This window comes from Numenius arquata, chromosome 11, assembly GCF_964106895.1.
Source record: "Numenius arquata chromosome 11, bNumArq3.hap1.1, whole genome shotgun sequence".
NCBI lineage: Eukaryota > Metazoa > Chordata > Aves > Charadriiformes > Scolopacidae > Numenius > Numenius arquata.
In genome coordinates, this window is record NC_133586.1 from 3,295,756 (window position 1) to 3,313,986 (window position 18,231).

The 18,231-nt window shown below is 49.7% G+C and overlaps 1 protein-coding gene across 1 annotated transcript in view; it reads left to right on the plus strand.

The window, feature by feature from the left end:
* Window positions 1-18,231, plus strand: part of IGDCC3 (immunoglobulin superfamily DCC subclass member 3) — a 105,218-nt gene that overhangs the window by 76,721 nt on the left and 10,266 nt on the right. The window contains exons 6-7 of the mRNA XM_074155982.1: window positions 1,912-2,070; window positions 9,871-10,036. Of these exons, the coding sequence (XP_074012083.1) occupies window positions 1,912-2,070; window positions 9,871-10,036 (325 nt within the window). The remainder of the gene's footprint in view (window positions 1-1,911; window positions 2,071-9,870; window positions 10,037-18,231) is intronic.

Below are 18,231 nucleotides of genomic sequence, written 5' to 3' on the forward strand. Positions count from 1 at the left end.
AATGCACATAATGAAGCGGTCTGGCATTGCCTGCCTAATGAAGCAAGGAAACCTTTAAGTTTAAAAATTTCCTGAAAAACGATATATAAGGAGTATGGCAGGAGATACGTTTGGGAAGTGCTTTGTAGCTTTCAATCCAAGTTTTGCCAGCATTTCCTAGAGGATGCTGCCGTTAATCTGACATGGGATCCCTCACTCGTATGGTCCAGGCTTGGGAGCTGATGGACGTGCGCTGCTCTCGCTAACGCTGCCAGAGACACTTGCTCTCCATCCCATCACGTGCCTTTCCACGGGCATCCAACCACTCGCTCGGCAGCAAGTTGCAAAGTGGCATTTCTGGGTTGATGGTTAATTTGTCCCTTTCCTTGAGTGCCGCTTTGTCTTCATGTTTCCCCAATCTATTCAGCGCTAAACAGCGCTGGAAATTGTTTTGCCCACTGGATAATAATAAATTTTAAAACGCGTTGAACAGCCATTACCTAGCATCTCTCAGGAGGTGGCCCACAGGAGTGGAAACCAGCTAGAGCATTTCAGGTCTTCCCCCATCATTCATTCCTTCCTACAGAGCAGTTCTGGTTTTCTTTGGCTTCTTCCATTTCCCTTGCAAGAGGGAAAGGCAAAGACCGACAGAACTTCCAGGAGGCAGTTTTCAGATGAATTTTCCCTTTTACTAGCCACAACCTTGAAGCACAAGACACAGGCTGTTCGGCTGTTGTGGAGCACTCGTGTATGGAGGGCTCGTGGGATGGTCAGGTGGGGAGATCACCAGGGCTGGTTCTTGCTTCTCCCATTTCTGTAGGTTCTTTAAACTCCCCCATGAGCAAGAGAGGAACTGGGTTCCTGTTTCCCATCTGATGAAAGTGTGCACCCTTTAACTGCTCCTCCAGTAAAACTACTCCCCTGCCTTGCCCCTCTGCTCTGACACCCTGACACATGCGAGGACTGATTTAGAGCTGCCTTTGTCAGACAGTGTCTTAAAACACAAACCAACGAAACAATAAAAAGCAATAGCCTGATACTAATGAAACACATTGTAATTAGAGCTGGCTGGGAATTTTCCAGTGAAAACAGGCTTTGTTGGAAAAAGGTGAATTCCCTGATACTGAGCTATTTTGCGTTAAGTGCTTCAATTCTGAAGACCTTGTGCTAGAGCCCAGGCATGTTTTTTGGAAACTTTGCTGCTCTCCTTCCAGCCTCCCTCAGACCCAGCACTCAGGATGGAGGCAGCCCTTTCCAGTTGCCCAGCTGAGCAAGATCTAACCACCAGCTCAGAGTTTGGCTCCTTGGCCCTGAGCTATTGTGTGCTCAAGAGCTAAGGAGTCGAAAATCCAGTGTTCATAGAGTTTCCGAAGCCACGAAAATCCATCAAAGGTTAGCAGGCAAAAAGGCATAACTTCTGGCTCAGGAAATCCCCAAGTCATAAATTGCTGGGAGAGTGCATTAGGGAAGCACTGCTGTAGGTTGGCTGGTCTTCTCCTTCCCAGAGCATCTCTGTTGGAAACAGGCTGGTTGGATCCTCGGTCAGTCTAACATAAGAACCCAGGCAATGGCTCACAGAAGCTGATATGATTTAATTTGGTTTAACCACTTTATTGAAGTGTTCTGGGTGCTTCATCTTAATCTGAACACGTGGTTGAAAGCTTTCACATTTCCCGTGATCGTATCTTGGTTTTTCAAGCAGCACAAAGCATGGTTTTGGACAAACCCGTAAGTGAGAATCCTGGTTTTCTCCAGAAGGCGGTTCTGCTAAGAGCCTCAGCTAAAACCTACTGACTTTATTTGGCAAATCTCAGTAACAGAGCATGGCACCGCTCCGTAAGTACTTAGACTGGACCTCACTGAGGACTGTGCCAGGGAGAACCTCACTCAAAGCTCCAACATGTGACTCTTACCCTTTTCCCCTTCTTTCAGATGGCCGCCCGATCGGCGTGGAGGGGATCCAGGTGCTGGGGACGGGAAATCTCATGATCTCAGACCTCACCGTACAGCATTCTGGCATCTACGTGTGTGCCGCGAACAAACCTGGCACTCGGGTGCGGAGGACCGCCCAGGGCAGGCTTGTTGTACAAGGTGAGCAAACCTGGGGCTTGGGGAGTGAATGGTGATGCCCACTTCGCTGTGCCCATCTGCACAGGCTCTGCATGTTGCCTGGACACTGGGATGGGTTGGGTCGGACAGATGCTGACTTTGCTTCTCTGAGGGGATAAGACAAAGGAATTCTTTTCTAGGCACGTGGTTTTCTACGCAGGTGAGTAGCAACCAGGTGTCATTCAACTGAGGCTTCAGCTGCATGGGTTGTGATGGTTTCCCACCCCATTACAGGCATTTATGTGGCTTAACAGGCACAGTTGTTACTTGTTATCACACTAATACATCTCAGCAGAAAGTCTGGGCTGAATTTATCAGCCAAATTCATTTCTCACCCCTGTATGGTCCTTAGTGATATGGGGACAGGGGCTCTGTTGACCTCTCAGGACCCCTCTGCATGACAGATGTCACTCCTGCAGTGATATCCCAGAGTGGGTATCACTCAGAGTATTGCTCTCCAGCTGAAATGGCACTAGGAAGTCTAAAACTATTTCCAAAACTTTAGCAGTCAACACTGAGCCCCTTGCCATGATGTGGATAAAGCACATTTGGGGGAGATGTAGGAAGATGTAGGTTGCTCCCCTTCCCCACACCAACTGTCCTGAAATGCCACTTTTAAAGGGTGATCCAGCCCGGAGTAGAGATCAGCACTCAAGAAACCAAACAAATCCCTTCCTCATGCTCTGTGCGACCAGTCTCCATGGTGAGGGGAGCCAGGCAAGTATTTCAGAAGGCAAACCCAGCTGGCAGTGTGCTCTGAATGGCAGTAATCCACCCCTGATTACAGGCACTCACCTCCTCTTCAAGCTAGTCCACTTAAAGCATCTCGCGCTCTCATCAGTTCACTCATTAACTATTGACTGATGATATCCTGAATCTAAAATTATACACCTCCTGCCGGAGTGAGCTAATTGAACCTTTCATGCTGGCGATGGGGAAAGTGCCCTGCTCCAGCCCTGATGCTCACCTGACAGGTCCCGGCAGTCACTGGCAGTGATCCGGCACCACGCCGCTTGTGCAGCAGCCATGGTCCCTGGGCGCTGCCATCCCTTTTCCCCCGTTGCCTTGGGAGCAGCGAGGAACAAGGTAGAAATGCTTATAAATATGCTCGTGCCTTCTGAGTCCCATGTGCTGATCAGACACAGCAGGAGGTGGAAACTCGCCGTTTCTTTTGCTGTTGGGTTTCTGGGGGAGCGATGCAAGGAGGGGGCCTCCCAGCTGGCACACAAAATACCAAACGTCAGGCAGCTGACACTATGGCACACCTGTAAGTCCCCTTATTAAGAAACACAAGCCCAGACGTTAAGAACTACCTTGCTGTACTGATAAAAACCCTTTAGAGCTGAGGTCTACTAAAGCCACACACAAAGCTGATGTACAGGAGGCAGGCAGGCAGAGCCAGAAGAAATTACTTGGGAAATCTATGAAGTTGTAAAAAATACAGCTATTGAATACCGTTGACTGCTCCTGTTTGCAATTGGATGAGAGAGGGAAAGGTAGCACAACTTCTCATTGCTACAGATGGGCAGTTTTCAGTCTCTTTGGAGACTTGAACATCAGCCCCTGAGCAGCTGATCTAGTGCTGGAGTTCATCTGGGATTGATTTACTGTGGATTTTCACCTGGGGAACCACAACGAGAATTTGTCCCTAAAGTGGTAATTACAGGGCCATCGCAGCCCGGCCTCGCTGTGGGAGGGGAATGCTCCTGAGTTCGGCATTAGCAGAGAAGTTGGCAGCGGTATGGAGAAACATGGCCAGTGTGTCCTTGGTGTAGCCCTTAGACATGAGCTGTGGTGTCCAGGACCCCAACCTGCGTTGCCCATCCATAAAATGCTTCATGCTTTTCGGGGCCTGTCATTCCCCAGGGGAGCTAGTGGCGTACTCTGGCCAGGCAGCTGGACTCATCCAAGGTTTTCTCACCCTCCCTCTGGAAGCAGCTTTTCCTTCCTCTGAATCTCATTTTGCCTAAATTTTCCAGCTGAGAGCTACAAATGATTGCTGTTCAGGTTTGTCTGGGAAGAAAACACCGATAATGACTGACATGGGAGACTGTGGGTTTTATCTTTGTCAAGATGTCAGTGATGCAAATTACATCCGTAAAGAGAATAAAAGCAAAGAGCGGGCTATCAAAAGCCTGGTTGGAGAGGAAGTTAGCACAGGGCGAGGACAATACAGCATCCTCAAAGCACACCAGGCCAGGTACTTGCTGCCTTTATGCAGGGGCCCTTGAAGTGCCTGGAGGCACAAATTAACTTGGCCCTGTCTTTTGAAGGAGGCACAGTTTTATAGGTGGGAAACTGGGGGAGAAGGAGTGATGTTTCCTGTTGTAAGGCAAGGAGTTAGCGGGAGGCTGGGACTGAGACCACATCCACCCTCCTGCTGCCAGCGGTGATCCTTATCCCCCATCACGGCAGCCGCACGGACAGAGGTGTCCTGGTGCAGGGCTCTGCTCTTGCTCCGGCAGTAATGTCCTTTGGCGTTGCGGGCTCTCCTTCAGATCATCTAACGCCATCTTATTATCTTCCTGGGAATTCCTCCTCCCTTCAGAGGAGAAGGCGTCAATCCCCCGCTCCCTCCCTCCCTGCCCTCCCCTGGCCATTTAGGCTCCTTTGATCTCTTTTGTAAGGTTCTCACACAAGAAAGTTTCCATTTTCTCTTCAGATCCCGGCACAGCCATTTGAATATTGCTTTGTGCCGGGCTGCGAATGAAAGTCTCACGGGGGGAGTTGTGGAAGGGCCGAATGCATCGCCGGCTGAAACGGAGGGCGTGCGTGCGTGTGGTGCAAGGGAAGAGCAGGCTTCGGTGGCAAGGAAAAAAAAAAAAAAAAAGTATCTCAAAGCGCTTTCTCTCTACCTCCTGTGCAATCTTTTGTGCTTTATTATGTGTTTGGTGTCATAACAAACTGATGGGCTGTGAATGGCCAGATGGTCACCAGTGTTCTCCACTCCACGCTTCATTTCCTCCTGAAAGCTATGCAGAAAAATGAGATCCCATCTCATAAATGAGTGCCCATCTTAAGGACACGTTTTTGAAGGCTCTGCTGACAATGACTGCCTTGTTCGCCTTGCTTTCTGCTGCCAGAACCGGGCAGCGCTCCTTGGTCCAGCAGATCCAGCCACCGCTGCGTTTCCTGATGTTTCTTCCATCGTTCTTGCTCGCTGGCATTGCAAGCCTTGTCTGCGGGGTTGAATTCATCAGCAGATGTATGGCGGTTGCTGTGTTTTAGGCTTGGCTCTGTGGTACTTGGCTTATCCTCGAGTTTTGCCCTAAATTCATGCTGCAAAAACAGCTTCAGTACATGCTGCATGGGTCAGTGTGGCCCTGTGTAGCAGTCCCCTTCCTGCCTATGTTTTCCTTTTCAAGCAAAGCCACCACGCAGGGACAGATAGGCACTTGGATCTCATCCATCAGGATGCTGGAGTGGGTTATGGGTGCCTGAGCCCTCTGGAGCATCCTCCCAGGAATACGCTGGTAGGTGACATGGGAATGCATCCCACTGCTGCAGAGCTTCAGCCCTGCACCTTGCCGGGACAAGAAGTTCATGATACCCACCGAGGGCTGATGGACAGCCTCCATCACAGCCTCCTTGAGTAGTCTCTGCCTGTTTCCCAGGGACACAGTCACGGGTTCCACCTTTGGCCCTAACAATCCCACCAGCTCTGCAACTTAACTGTTGAAGTTACCTACGTAAGCATCAGGGCATCCTCTCTGGTCAGTAGAGAGAAGCCAAGCGGGCAGCAGTTCTTTGTCTTAAATCTCCCATCATTTGATGTTGTGCTTGACTGACTTCCCCGTTGACCTGTCTTCTCCTTTATACCCTTATGGTAGGTTCCGGTAGCCTAATTTATGAGGTTTTGTTGTTTCCATGTTATTCTTTCTTCTCTTCACCCCAGCCTCCCTCCCTCCTTCTGCCTTTCTGGCTACTTGAGAATTAATGGTGGCTTCATACTGAGGTGCAAGGATTCGTCTGGCGCCGGTGCATCGGCTTTCAGCGCTCCCCGATCCTTAGGACAGCCCTTCTCAGTGAGCTGTCGGGTGCTGCCGCTGGCACCACGCCGCAACCTCACGGCAAGGGCAGCCAAGCTCCCTGTTATCTTGGGGAACACACTGGTGCCTGGTCACTGCTGAGATGAGATGTCCCTAAAGATCTGGAGCCCATCCGGGTCTCCCGTTACAACCCGCAGTTACAGTGCGTCTTCATGCTATCACAGTTTGTTGAGCACAGTAAAAGCTATTGAAGCACTTCGTTAACGATTCTAGGGGTGGTATTAAGTGTTATTGCTTTTTGATACCAATGTCACGTCTTTAAATATTCATTAAAACTGCATGATCCCCTCCCTCCCATTAAGTCCAGAATAATCAATGCTTCACAAGCCAGGGCTGGATCCTTCCTGCTCCTCCTTGCCAGGTTTGAACCCTCTTCTCTTAACTGTGATCTTCATTAATATATTTGTTAAGATCCTCATGGAGGGCTGAGAGACGCTTCCTCTCACCTCCTGCCATAGCCTTTTGGCATGTAGGGTGGAAGGGGGGGGCGTTCAGGCTGCTGTGCCTCCGTGCAGGGCGAGATGAGTACTGACAAGATGCTCTATTAATTATGAATGACGAGGCGGGGGGAGGGCTGGCTGAAGGCAGGGCTTGGCTGAAGGCAGGGCTTTGCTTCTGCTCCTTTCCTGCTAACCCAGGGCCAGGGGAGGCAAACTCTCGGTTCCTGATTAAATCATTTGAAAGGGCAGGGAGAGGACCCAGGGGCAGGAGAGCAGATGTTCTCCTGTCCAGGAAAGGAGCCATTCACTCCAGATCACCCATCTCAAGGCACCCAGCCTGGTATGAACACCAGGTTGGGTGCACCCTGGTCTGGGGTAGCAGAGGGGTAAATGTCCATCCCCAACTTGAGACCCTGGTAGCACCTGGACCATGTCCTTTCTCTGATGCTTTGGAAGCCAGTGATGGGGACAAGGAGCCTTTTAACTCCATGGGTTTCTGCTGCAGCCTGAGCCCTTTTGCCATTACAGCTTCACACTGCACCCAAAGGAGGAGGGTGAGACCTGAGCAGGACAGAGTGATGTCTGGAGAAAGCCAGGCAGGAGCAGTGGAAGAGCATCCCGTGTCTTGCAGTGAGGGGTGCCACCGAGCAGGGACAGCTCAGCACAGTGGAGGTGGGAGCCTTTTGAAGGAGTGGCCGCCTGCTCCCCAGAGAGTTTAAGCAAGTTAAACAGGGGCTGGGGGTGTTTATCGAGACAGCGAAGAGGAGGGACGGCGGAGGGTAAGCGGGGACCTGAGGAACCCAAGGGGCCGCCGTCCTGAATAGCATCGCTGGCGCCCAGCCAGCGGCCACAGCTGCACGTTCGTTACCCCCGAGTCACACGCGACACCGCTCCAATTACTCCCTCTTGACACGGGCTAATAAGGGAGGATAAGGAGAGCCGGCGATTCCAGAAGGGTTACGCCGGATGCCTCTTACCGTATTTAAACTTTGTTTCTGCTGGAACAAACGGCGGGTTTGGGATTTGGGGAAGCCGGGGCAGGGCTGGGGGTGGGGGAGGCAGAGGCAAAGAGCCAAGCGGCGGGATCTTTAATGAAGCTTCGGCGAGGAGCTGGGAAGATGGCTGTGCCCTTCCTTGGCATCGTGGTTGTGCACCTGCGAGTATTGTGGGTGCAACTCTTGAACCCAGATAAAAGCAGGGAGGTGCAACAGCCACTTGCAAAATAATTGCTCCTGCAAAACCGCGCCAGCACAAAGCGGGGGGCGGGAGGTTAAGGAAGTCTTGAAAATCAAGTCTCTAATGCTCTCACTGTACTCCACAAAGGCACCATTCACTGCAGGGAAGAGGGGTTTTTCCCCCTGTTTATCCATGCTTCCAACTTTTATTGAGCCCATCCTGAATTTAATTTATAAGTCTAGAAGGGGGGAAAAAATGTAGGAGGGGGAAGAAGGAGGACAAGGGATCGATTGGCACCTGGGGAAGTCTAGCGGGAGGTTCTGGAAATATGTGTCCATTAGGTTGCTGAGATCAGGTTCATTAGTAGACCCGAGCGCCGGCAGAAGTGGCCTGACAATAAACTCTGCCAGCGGGTACCCCCTACCGCTAACATCAGTCAGACCTGCCATGCTCCGCTTCCCTTTGATTATTAAAAATGAAAGAGGGGGCTCCTTCGAGGTAGACGGGCTCCTCAGTGAGTTTCTGTGTCTTTTCTGCTCGCGGGACTCACAATATGCCTGACTTTGCTCTCACACATCAGCACCTTCGGCTGCGGTTTGGCCTTGTTGCAGCAGTAGCGATGCTCTTCTCTGGGGAAGAGCTTTATCACCCCTTGCTGTTGCAGCAAAGCCTGAGGGTATTTTTTTGGCCGTGAACCACAAGGCTCTGCTCTTCCGTAGCTGCTCCTGCTTGCAGCCTGGCCACCACACAACACATTCTGCTGGACCAGTTTGCTCCCTTCTCCCATCCCCGAATCTCTGCTAGTGGCAGAGCCCACCAGCCCCATGCTTGGAAAATGCCAAAGAGTGGCACTGAGCATGTGTCTCTGGATAATCTTGCTTTTCTTGGAAAAATTTAGCACCAGCCATCCATTATGTGACGCTGGTCAGTAAATTCATTACGGGCCCATGCCTTTCATCTCTTTGTCTTCATTGCAGCTGCTGCCAGTTCTACCTGATTTTAGGTCTCAGCAGCAACGTGGAGTGTATTTATCACTTTGCCCTTTGAAGCGTAACTGCTTGAATAAACTCACCTCTTCGGCAGTGTCTTTCGGGCTCTGCTTTCTGTAGGCTGGTACACTGTTTTATTCTGATAAATGATTTTTTAACTATTATGGTTTGCTGGAAGGAGCGGAATTGCTTTCTGTTTAAAAATGTTATTGTTAAAGGTAAAAACATTTGGTTACGAGGTCAGCAGCAGTTACAGGCACGGTATGGTCTTCTGCCAGGCTTGGCAGGACCTCAAGGGTCCCAGGCTGTAGATCTGGGGTACAAAAGGCTCCCCAGTCTATTGCTACCAGGAGAGTCAGCAGCGAATCTGACTGGGGAAAGAACAACCCGCCAGATTGCTATATGCACATCTGCACATTCCTTTCCATTTGCAAGCAGTTTCTAATGCCGTACGGGCCCTTTGTGTGAAGCCATGAGACGTTGCTCTAGCTCTGCCGTTGATGAAACAGCAGATCTTCCCAACCGCAAATACTATAATTTACCGCATTTACCGCAGCCTTCTTTCTTCACCTCTCTTCGTACTGTCAATATCTGCTGATTTTTGAAAGCCTCAAAGCAGAGGGCTCATTTCTGCCAGGGTTGTGGCCCTGCATGGTGCCATGCACTACGAAAGGTTACACGCACTTTCCATTTTATCCATGTGCAAATGACCGGAGACTGCTGACCTTCCAACCTGCTCCCCTAACAGGCAGGATGCATTTTTAAATAACCTTTGTTGGATACGGATTATTTTGCAGCATTGGGGTTGCTTTCGGTGGGAGACTAGGGAGAGGTGAGGGGGCTTAGACCTTGATGCTGTTTGCCTCAACCTTGCAGGACTCACCTTGGCTTTCCCTGCAGCACTGAGCTGACCTCCAGGTCCCTGCTGTGAAGCTGTGACTTCCAGGATGGGCAACCAGGATGGACACACCATCCAAACCATAATCATCTGCTGTGGGTTGGCCAAGTACCCCGTGTTCCCAGGCAGATGAGTCTTATTGAAGCCCAAGCTATGAGGTTGCTCTTTGCATCAGGATAAAGTGGGATCATCATGACTTTTCTCAACCTCCTTCTCCTTCCTCCTTGCAGCCCCTGCAGAGTTTGTGCAGCATCCCCAGTCCATTTCCAGGCCCGTGGGGACTACTGCCATCTTCACATGCGTGGCCCAAGGGGAACCGCCCCCACAGATCACTTGGCTGAGGAATGGGCAGATCCTGGAGACCAGCGACCACATTAAGTTGAAGAATAACAACAGGTAAGTCCTTGTGTGCCCCACTGGCACTGTGGGTTGGAGGACAGTGTGAGATGCACAGGTGGGTTGTGCCCTTCCCCAGTGTCAGTCTGCACACAGGGAGGACTGACTGTGTCCAGTTCTGGGCTCCCTGCTTCAAGAAGGACAGAGAACTGCTGGAGAGGGTATAGCAAAGGGCTATGAAGATGATGAGGGGACTAGAGCATCTCTCTTATGAGGAGAGGCTGAGGGACTTGGGTCTTTTTAGTCTGGAGAAGACTGAAGGGGGATCTGATCAATGCTTATAAATACTTAAAGGGTGGGTGTCAGGAGGGTGGAGCCAGTCTATTTTCAGTGGTGCCCAGTGACAGGGCAAGAGGTAATGGGCACAAAGTTGAACTTAGAAAGTTCCATCTAAACACGAGGAGGAACTTCTTTCCTGTGAGGGTGGCAGAGCCCTGGAAGAGCCTGCCCAGGGAGGTGGTGGAGTCTCCGTCTCTGGAGACATTCAAAACCCTGCCTGGACAAGTTCCTGTGCGACCTGCTCTGCCAGGGGGTTGGACTAGATGATCTCCAGAGGTCCCTTCCAACCCCATATCATTCTGTAATTCTGTGACATCACCTACCTGATGGTCCAGAAGTAGCTGCCCCCAGAGATGTCATTCCTGGGCAAAGAGCAAGTTGGCTCACACAGGCTTCAGCTTTTGTGCAGGCAGTGGATTTGAGGCAGTTGTGTGCGGTGGTTCATTTTGGATTGATGGGTGAAGGCTGGCAGAGAGCAGCGGGGTCTGCAGCATGTCCTGGTGAGCTGTGCAAGCCCTGCTTTTGCCATAGCCCTGTTCTGCTGGGCAGTGGCTGATGTGCTCGAGACCATGATGGGCATGAGTGATCCAGAACGACTGCAGCCCTCCTGCTGGAGCACCTTGGAAAGGGAGTGCCTTAGAGCCGGCTCCGCTTCAGCAGGCAAGGTGGGTTTCTCTCACGCAAAGCTCCCTGACCCTGCTCTTGAGGGGGCCTAAATTAAAAGCCGTTCTTTTGAACTATCTAGACTCCAGTGGAAAGGGAAGTGGGAGAGATGTTGGCTTGCTTTCTGCGTTAGCAAAGAGCTAATGTGAAGGCGGCAACGTTCAGAAGCAAGTCTGTGGATTTAACTTGGGCTTTGATACATTAAACCTCTGCCCCAGTCCTACTGGCTGCCCTTTGCAGGCTTACATTTCAGCATTTTGTGCTTTATTGTACCAGGACATCAGCATTAGACTTTAACTGATGATGCAGGCACCCAGCAAAAGTTTGTCTTCAGTCCTAATCATCATCTGGGTATTTCTGGAAGGACCAAATGTTGTCTCTGGAGTTGACAGGGACCACACTCAGAGTGGAGGAACCACACTTCAACCCCTGACTGTTGACCTGCCTGAGTGTGCAAATGCAAATACGCTTTTCCCTGAAAATGTTTGAAACGATATTTGCATGTAAGATGACTTAAGCTGAAGTTCAGCCTTTTATCTCACCAGGGAAGAGCGTTTTCTCTGAGTACTGAGTAACTGCATTGTCGTGTGAGAGGGTGGGGATGTTTGCACTGAGGAAATGGTATGGTGGGATGCACTTAGTGTAAAAATTACAAGTTGACAACACAGTTTCTATGGAAATAGCGCAGAACAGTATACTGAAAAATAATAGTACCTGCGTTGTAAACCTAAATTATTGATAGAGATTTGTACTCTATGGTGTCATATAGCTGCTATCCATATTAACAAATGCGTCTCTTGAATGCAACATCCCAACCTCGCTGGAGGGTTCAGACCTTCAGCTTAGACTGTTGGGAAGTACTGTGCAGGCGCCATGGCTTGTTCCTCAGGAGAGAGCAGCGGTTTTATTTTTCTAAGCTTCTCTATAATACGGCTTTTTTTTTTTTGAGGTTTGAGGCTTTTTTAAAGCTTTGTTGTATGAGGGAGGGAAGGATGTGAATTGCAAGAAGGATAAGGTGTGAGTTGTAATAAAATCTTCTCAGTCATTGGAGGTTTTCTCCAAGCTGGAAGTTTTTAGTGCTTCAGGGAACTTTGTGTGTGCACAGACAGATGCCAGTCAGTCTAGGCTTGTGATCTTGTAGTTCACAGCACGAATTTCTGAGGTATGCCTGCCCATACGATATGAACAGAGCAGAAATGGGAGAAGAGAAATTAGTCCATCCGCTTTTATTCCAGGAAGCGGACTCAGAAGTGACCAAAGACTTTTACAAGTGGTCATTAAATCCATGACAAACTCACACCGAATCCAGTTCTGCGTCGTGCCCAGATGTCTTGCCTGCGACATCATTCCTCTTCACTGTTTGAGGAAAGTAAAAGTAGGGTCTTTGGTCATGGTCATGTCTCCTGGCCAGGTCCCTGTGCCTGGAGCTGCGCTATACGTGCACGTGAACTGCGACTTGGTGAGCATTGCTGTAATCATTTTCTTATGGCAATCATTTAATGCAATTTAGCGTCAGTCTTTTCCACTGCCAGCTCTAAATGATCAGATTACGTTGCATCTGGCACAGGCTGGGGGAGCTCAGCCAGTGACAGGGGCTCAGCTGACATGTGGCATCGTCTCAAGCTATAGTAACGCGATTGTAAAGCTGAGCCCTAAGGCCATCGTGCTCCACGATGTTGAACTTTAGGCTTCTTTCGCGCTAGTCTTGGTTTATTCTGACCCCCCCAACTTCAGGCAAGTGGTCATGCCTGGTAGTTTCCAAAGCTGTCAGTCTGAAAAATGCCCTCGCTGGTACAGCAGGGCTGGGTGCTCCAGGCATTGGAGGAAACTGGGTTTTCTTCTGAGCTTTTTCAAGTTGTCCTTTGTTTCATTCCCATGGGCATGACTAACCCACTTAGTTCCAGGCAGAATCAGTTTGTGATTATGCCTTGGATTTATCAGTCTATTGCACTTGGAAAATATTTGTCTGTGTAAAGATGGATCTCGAATCTACTGGTAATGGAGCTACTAAACTGCACTATGAGCTTTTTAATTAGATTACACGGTTTCCTAGAAAATTCATTTGGATTAAAACTCTGCTTAATATGGCAATAAAGGTCTGAATGCCCCCAAAGGGGTTTTTGGAAAAAAAAGAGTAAATCATCCCAAATCATATCATGTGCTAATTGATTGCAAAACGTATTGTTATGAGCAGCTTCGTTCGTGTAAACAAACAGAGCTAGAAGTGAGGTCCAGACCTGCAGAACATGGTGTGTTCGAGGTGCTGCTCTGCTCCTGCAAGCTTGAGGCATCGCATCCTGCGGGATGGGAAGATCCATCCATCAAACTGTTGCTGCACAAAGTTGTGAGGGGCCCTTTGGCGTCTACGTCGCCCCACACTGTCTCTCTCATGCCGTAACTTCAAGCCCAAGGAGGGCAAACCCTCAAGGTCAGGAGACTTCAGAAGCCCATCGTCATTGTATGGGACAGCAGCTTTGGGACTGGATTCACTGCAGATTGGATGTGATTGACACCACACGGTCTCTTGCTAAGCAACTTCCAGTCTTTCAGCGTGGTAAAATAAGCCTCACAGGCTGCGTCCGATAAATACCTCTTCCCTTGTGGTCCCTCAGATGTGAATTCTCATCACCTGATGTGTTGACGGTTTCTGGTCACATTAGCATTAAAGATCAGCCTTCTGCTGTGCCCTCTCCAGAGGTGGTTGTTATGTTTTGAAAATGCCAGCTGTGTGGGAACAAAATATCCAATCGATGATTAGCAAAAATCAAAAGCAGTTCTGGGATAGCAGATAATTGTTAATGAAAAATGCATGAAGGCTCAGGCGTAGGGAATTGTGGGGTTTTCCATTAAAAGCTGTGAATAAAAATCACTGAAGGAGTTGACGATAGGGCTGTCGTTCCATGCAGTCCCTGGGCTGGGGATGGAGCCAATAGCTGTCAGGGTGATGCTGCACTGGACCGTGCTCTCAGATGGAGAAGCCTTTTTGACTTTGGTGGAGCCGTCCCCGTGTCCAGCAGCCACAGGATCTGTCTGTCCCTCTCTGTTGATCAGAGATGCCATTTTGACCGTACTGTTCTGGGGTGATTCGGATTAATCACTACGCAAATGCCTGAGAGGTGTAATGGACGTTTCCAGCAAAATTCCCACCCAGCATCACCAGCCCATCCCAAAAGCAGGCTGCAGGAGAAAGGGGCAGTTACTGGCCAAATTAATTGTGGGCTTGTGTAAAATCATGCTTTCTTGGTTATTACTTCAAAATTTACAAGGAAGCATGAAATAGTACCCGAATTACAGCTCTGAAAGGTTTATTGCTTTTCTTCCTTTGACCCAGTCAGGTTCAGGGGGGTAATTTTCAGCCTAGAAGTATATCACACTGTGGGGTTTATATTGCCGTAATAGCAAGGAACAAAGGCCAACATCTTCAGAGAAGGCAGGCTCTAAATATTGATTTTCCAAGAAGATTTTATTTACAAAATGGTAATTAAGGGACTTCATTTGTTCCACCGGAAAAAGGCTTCGTTAGAACCTGGGCTCAGGTGGCATTTGCTCTCCTCAGTGACCTTTGCTGATGAACTGTCTCCTTTTTAAATTCTTCCTCGCCGGTTTGCACTTGTTTTAGTGCTCTGGGAATGACTCACTTCAAGGGCCACAAATGCTTAATGTTCATCAGAGAAAATATTCCTCCCTAAATAAACTTCAGGACAACTTTGCTTTTCTTGCACTCGTCGTGTTGCTTAATCCTAGAACAAGCGCTTGGGACAGGACAACCCATTTGGTACCAAACCCAGGGAAACTACAGCCTGTCATTCACAAGGTGGCTTTTTTTTTCTATAAAGCCCATGTTACCTGGGTGCGGAGAGATGCAGATGGGTTTGTACATCCCTTCATAGTGCACATGACCAACAAACTCTTGAATTTGTGGGGATTTGGACACCTTAAAGGAGGACATGCAAGCCTGCAGGTTATTTATGCAGTGACTTTGAAGACCATTGGTGACCAAGGGAAGGTACTGTATAGCAAATCGTGTTTCAGTTCCCAGAAGCATGACAAATAAGTACGTCGAGGACTGGGATGTGAACCAGCTGCTCCTGATTTAAGAATAATTTATGGGTTTGACTTTGTGTGGAAGACACGTGGAAATGGCCTTTGCAAGGAGAGTCCCTGCACGAGTGCCCAAAGCCCCAATAAACAGTGGGGCATCAGCATGATCCTGCTTTGCGCAGGTATCGAAAGGGATCCTTCTCCTGCATAACACGAACCAATTTCACTTATCACTGCATGATATTTAATTTCTGGAGGTGTAAGAACATACTTATAGAGGGCTGGGGACGATCTGCAGCATCCCTCTGGGCCGGTGACTGTCACTCTTCAAGCTTTGCACCTTATTCTCAGCCTGTACAAGGCAGCCTTCAAAATACAGGGCATTTCTGCAAAGCTGCCAACAAGCAGCACTGGAGGGGGAAAAAAAGCTCCTTTCCAGCGCGGTGCCGGTCGGCAGCCCAGGAGTGGTTTGTATGGCACAGCAGGGCATCGTTCGGCACAGCGTGGCACGAAGAGAGGCAGAGCAGGGCACGGAGACGGGGCATCTGAACGTGGCGCTGGTGGCTTTCTCTAGCTGCCGGCGCTTAAAAAGCTCTCCCCGCTAGCCACAGCCTGCTCTCTGCATTAATTTCATCACACTCCCTCTTTTGTGCGCCTGTGTGCGCGCGCATGCCGATATCCTTCCAGATGGGCCCCTCTTCTTCTTTGTGCCGCTGAATCGATGAAGAGGCTTCCTTCAGTTCTCAGACTTTTTCAGAGGAGCCTTTGGAAAGCCGATCTCCGGTCACCGGCCCGGACCCCTGACCTGAGCCAGATCAGTCATCCTGATTGCCTATGAGCTGGGAAGACAGCTTGGGAATACCGCGGCTTTTCGAGCGGCGGAGGCCTCTCGTTTCAGCTCAGCCGGGTGTGAATCTGCAGCGGCTCCTCTCCCCACTTCCATCAATGCCTGTCAGGGCATTGTGCGGGGATGTGATGGAGCCCTCGGCTCACCGAGCGGCTTTGGTGACCAGCAGAAAGCCTTCTGGCATCTCGCCTCGTCTGACGTGCTCGCGGCACTGCCAGTCTGGCACTCGCGGGAAAGTTTTCCAACAGCAGATGTCCCAAAGTGACAGATTTTTTTTTTCCTGTTGATGGGAAGAAATAAAAGGACACTGCATATTTCAGATGGTTGACACGCAGAGACGCTCTGCGCCTCCTCGCACGGCAACTTACATATTTTCCTTTTGTTTGAGCTTCCTTAAAAAAAAAAAAAAAAAAAAAAAAAAAGACAAAAAACAGCAAAACCTGGGAAAGTGGGGTCTGCTGCTGGACTGAACACTCACCCTGCCACACTGTATCCTGCGCATCCCAGAGGCGACGCGGTGGGCAAAGGCAGGAAGGATGTGTCAGTAGTTAAGATGAAAACAGATGCACAGCAGAGGTATCAGCTGGGATGATGCTGAGGTTCACGTAACTCACTGCCACCTCCTGCCCTCCTCATCGCAGCCACAGAGCTCACCCGGGGTGTGCAGGGAGCTCGGCAACCTCTTTTAGAGATCTGCCTGTGGGTGTTAGAGGGACCGACAGAGAGAGAGAGAGAAAAAACCCTGTTCTCATGAAGCTGGTGTTTAGATGCTGGGCATTCTGCTTGCCAGCTTCTCCACACTTGGTTTCTGCTCCTTATCTAGGTTTATAGGCTTAGCTGGAAATCGGGTTGTTTTATTCCCCCCCCTGCCTGCGCATCGTTCTGGGTAACGTGGGTCCTGGGTGATGGATGGTCGAGGCTCTTACTGCACATACGTCCAAACACAGCCTTGTAAACCTCAATGAAAATGAACTTTTCAAAGCCTGAAGCAAGTTTCCAGCTACCTGCCATGTCCACTTTGCAGAAATTTATTTTATTTATTTCTTCTGACTTGATTGTGTGTGACAGTGTTACTAGCCACCGTGGGACATCTCGGGAGAGGCAGCTGGGATGTCTAAGACTCTGCCCAGCTCTGGGTCCCAAGTGGTGTCCTGCTCCAGGACCCATGGCATCCAGCACATCACCTGTGTTGCACAAGACGAGCTTTGCTCAGCCCCTAATCCTCCCGGGAGAGAGAGATGTCTCTGGCCCCACCATCATGCCGTTGCCATCAGGTTCCTTCCACCCTTTCGTTGCTTTCCAGCCAGGCTCCCCTCTTCCCTCCTCCGCATCTTTTCCTCTTGCTGCAGCGGATCCTAAAAACTCCTTGTTGTTCCTGGGCTGCTCTGTGTTTGGGAAGCTGAAGGCTGCTCTGGACTTGCGTGCCAGTCCAGCCGGGCTTCTCCCGGGTGCCCAGATGCACAGCGGCCGCCTGGAAATAATCCCTGCATTGACAGGGCAGAAGGAAGGGCGGCTGCTCCTTCCACACATCTGCTTTGTGCGGAGCTGCAAGTACAGCTTTCGGACGGCGTAATCCTGCCTTCTGCCATCTGTCCTCGCTGCCGTCAGCCCTTGTTGACACAGTTGAGCCACACATCGGGGTCCTTCCTCCCTGGGCCCCCCCTGCCCTCTCCCCCAGCTCTGCCTTTCTCCTTCCATTTAATCAGATACGTTGAGCCCGTGGCTATAAGGGGAGCTTAGGGCTGATTCTCTAAAATCACCATATCAGCTGAAAGCATCACATTTGATATTCCATTTACAATGTTTCCAAGGAAACAAAGGCACAGGACATAAATAGATGACTGTTAAACATTTGCTCACTCACCATGGCCCCGATAATTTGCAAGGCAGAAAATATGAATGTTAAATCAACAGCAATAATAAATTTTAATATAGGAAGACCAATATTTTGCTGCAATTAGAAGAAGCATTCGTTCTGACATACAGGCAGGCAGTGGCAGGCTATTTATCATTTTCACTTTCCGTGTACAATTTTTTATTTACATAAAAGGCAGCTTTGATTATGACTCCCAAAAAGCCATCAAGTGCCCCTCACATCAGCAGGGGTGCTTGAGATTTACTCGTGTGCAGTCAAGTCCCAAGTCCACCTGGAATTCACTGCAGGAGAAGAAAATAATTTATTTCTCCCTAGAAGCAAGCAGTGGGTGTAGGTTTGGTTAGGTTTGGGTAATTTCTTACAGAAAAATAGCAACTAAAAAGCTCATGCAAGCTTTGGTGTAAGCCAATGAGATGATGCTGAAGCTCGGAGGCATTGGGGTCTCCCAAACATTCACTCCAAACCAGAAGCAAACCACAGTTCAAACGA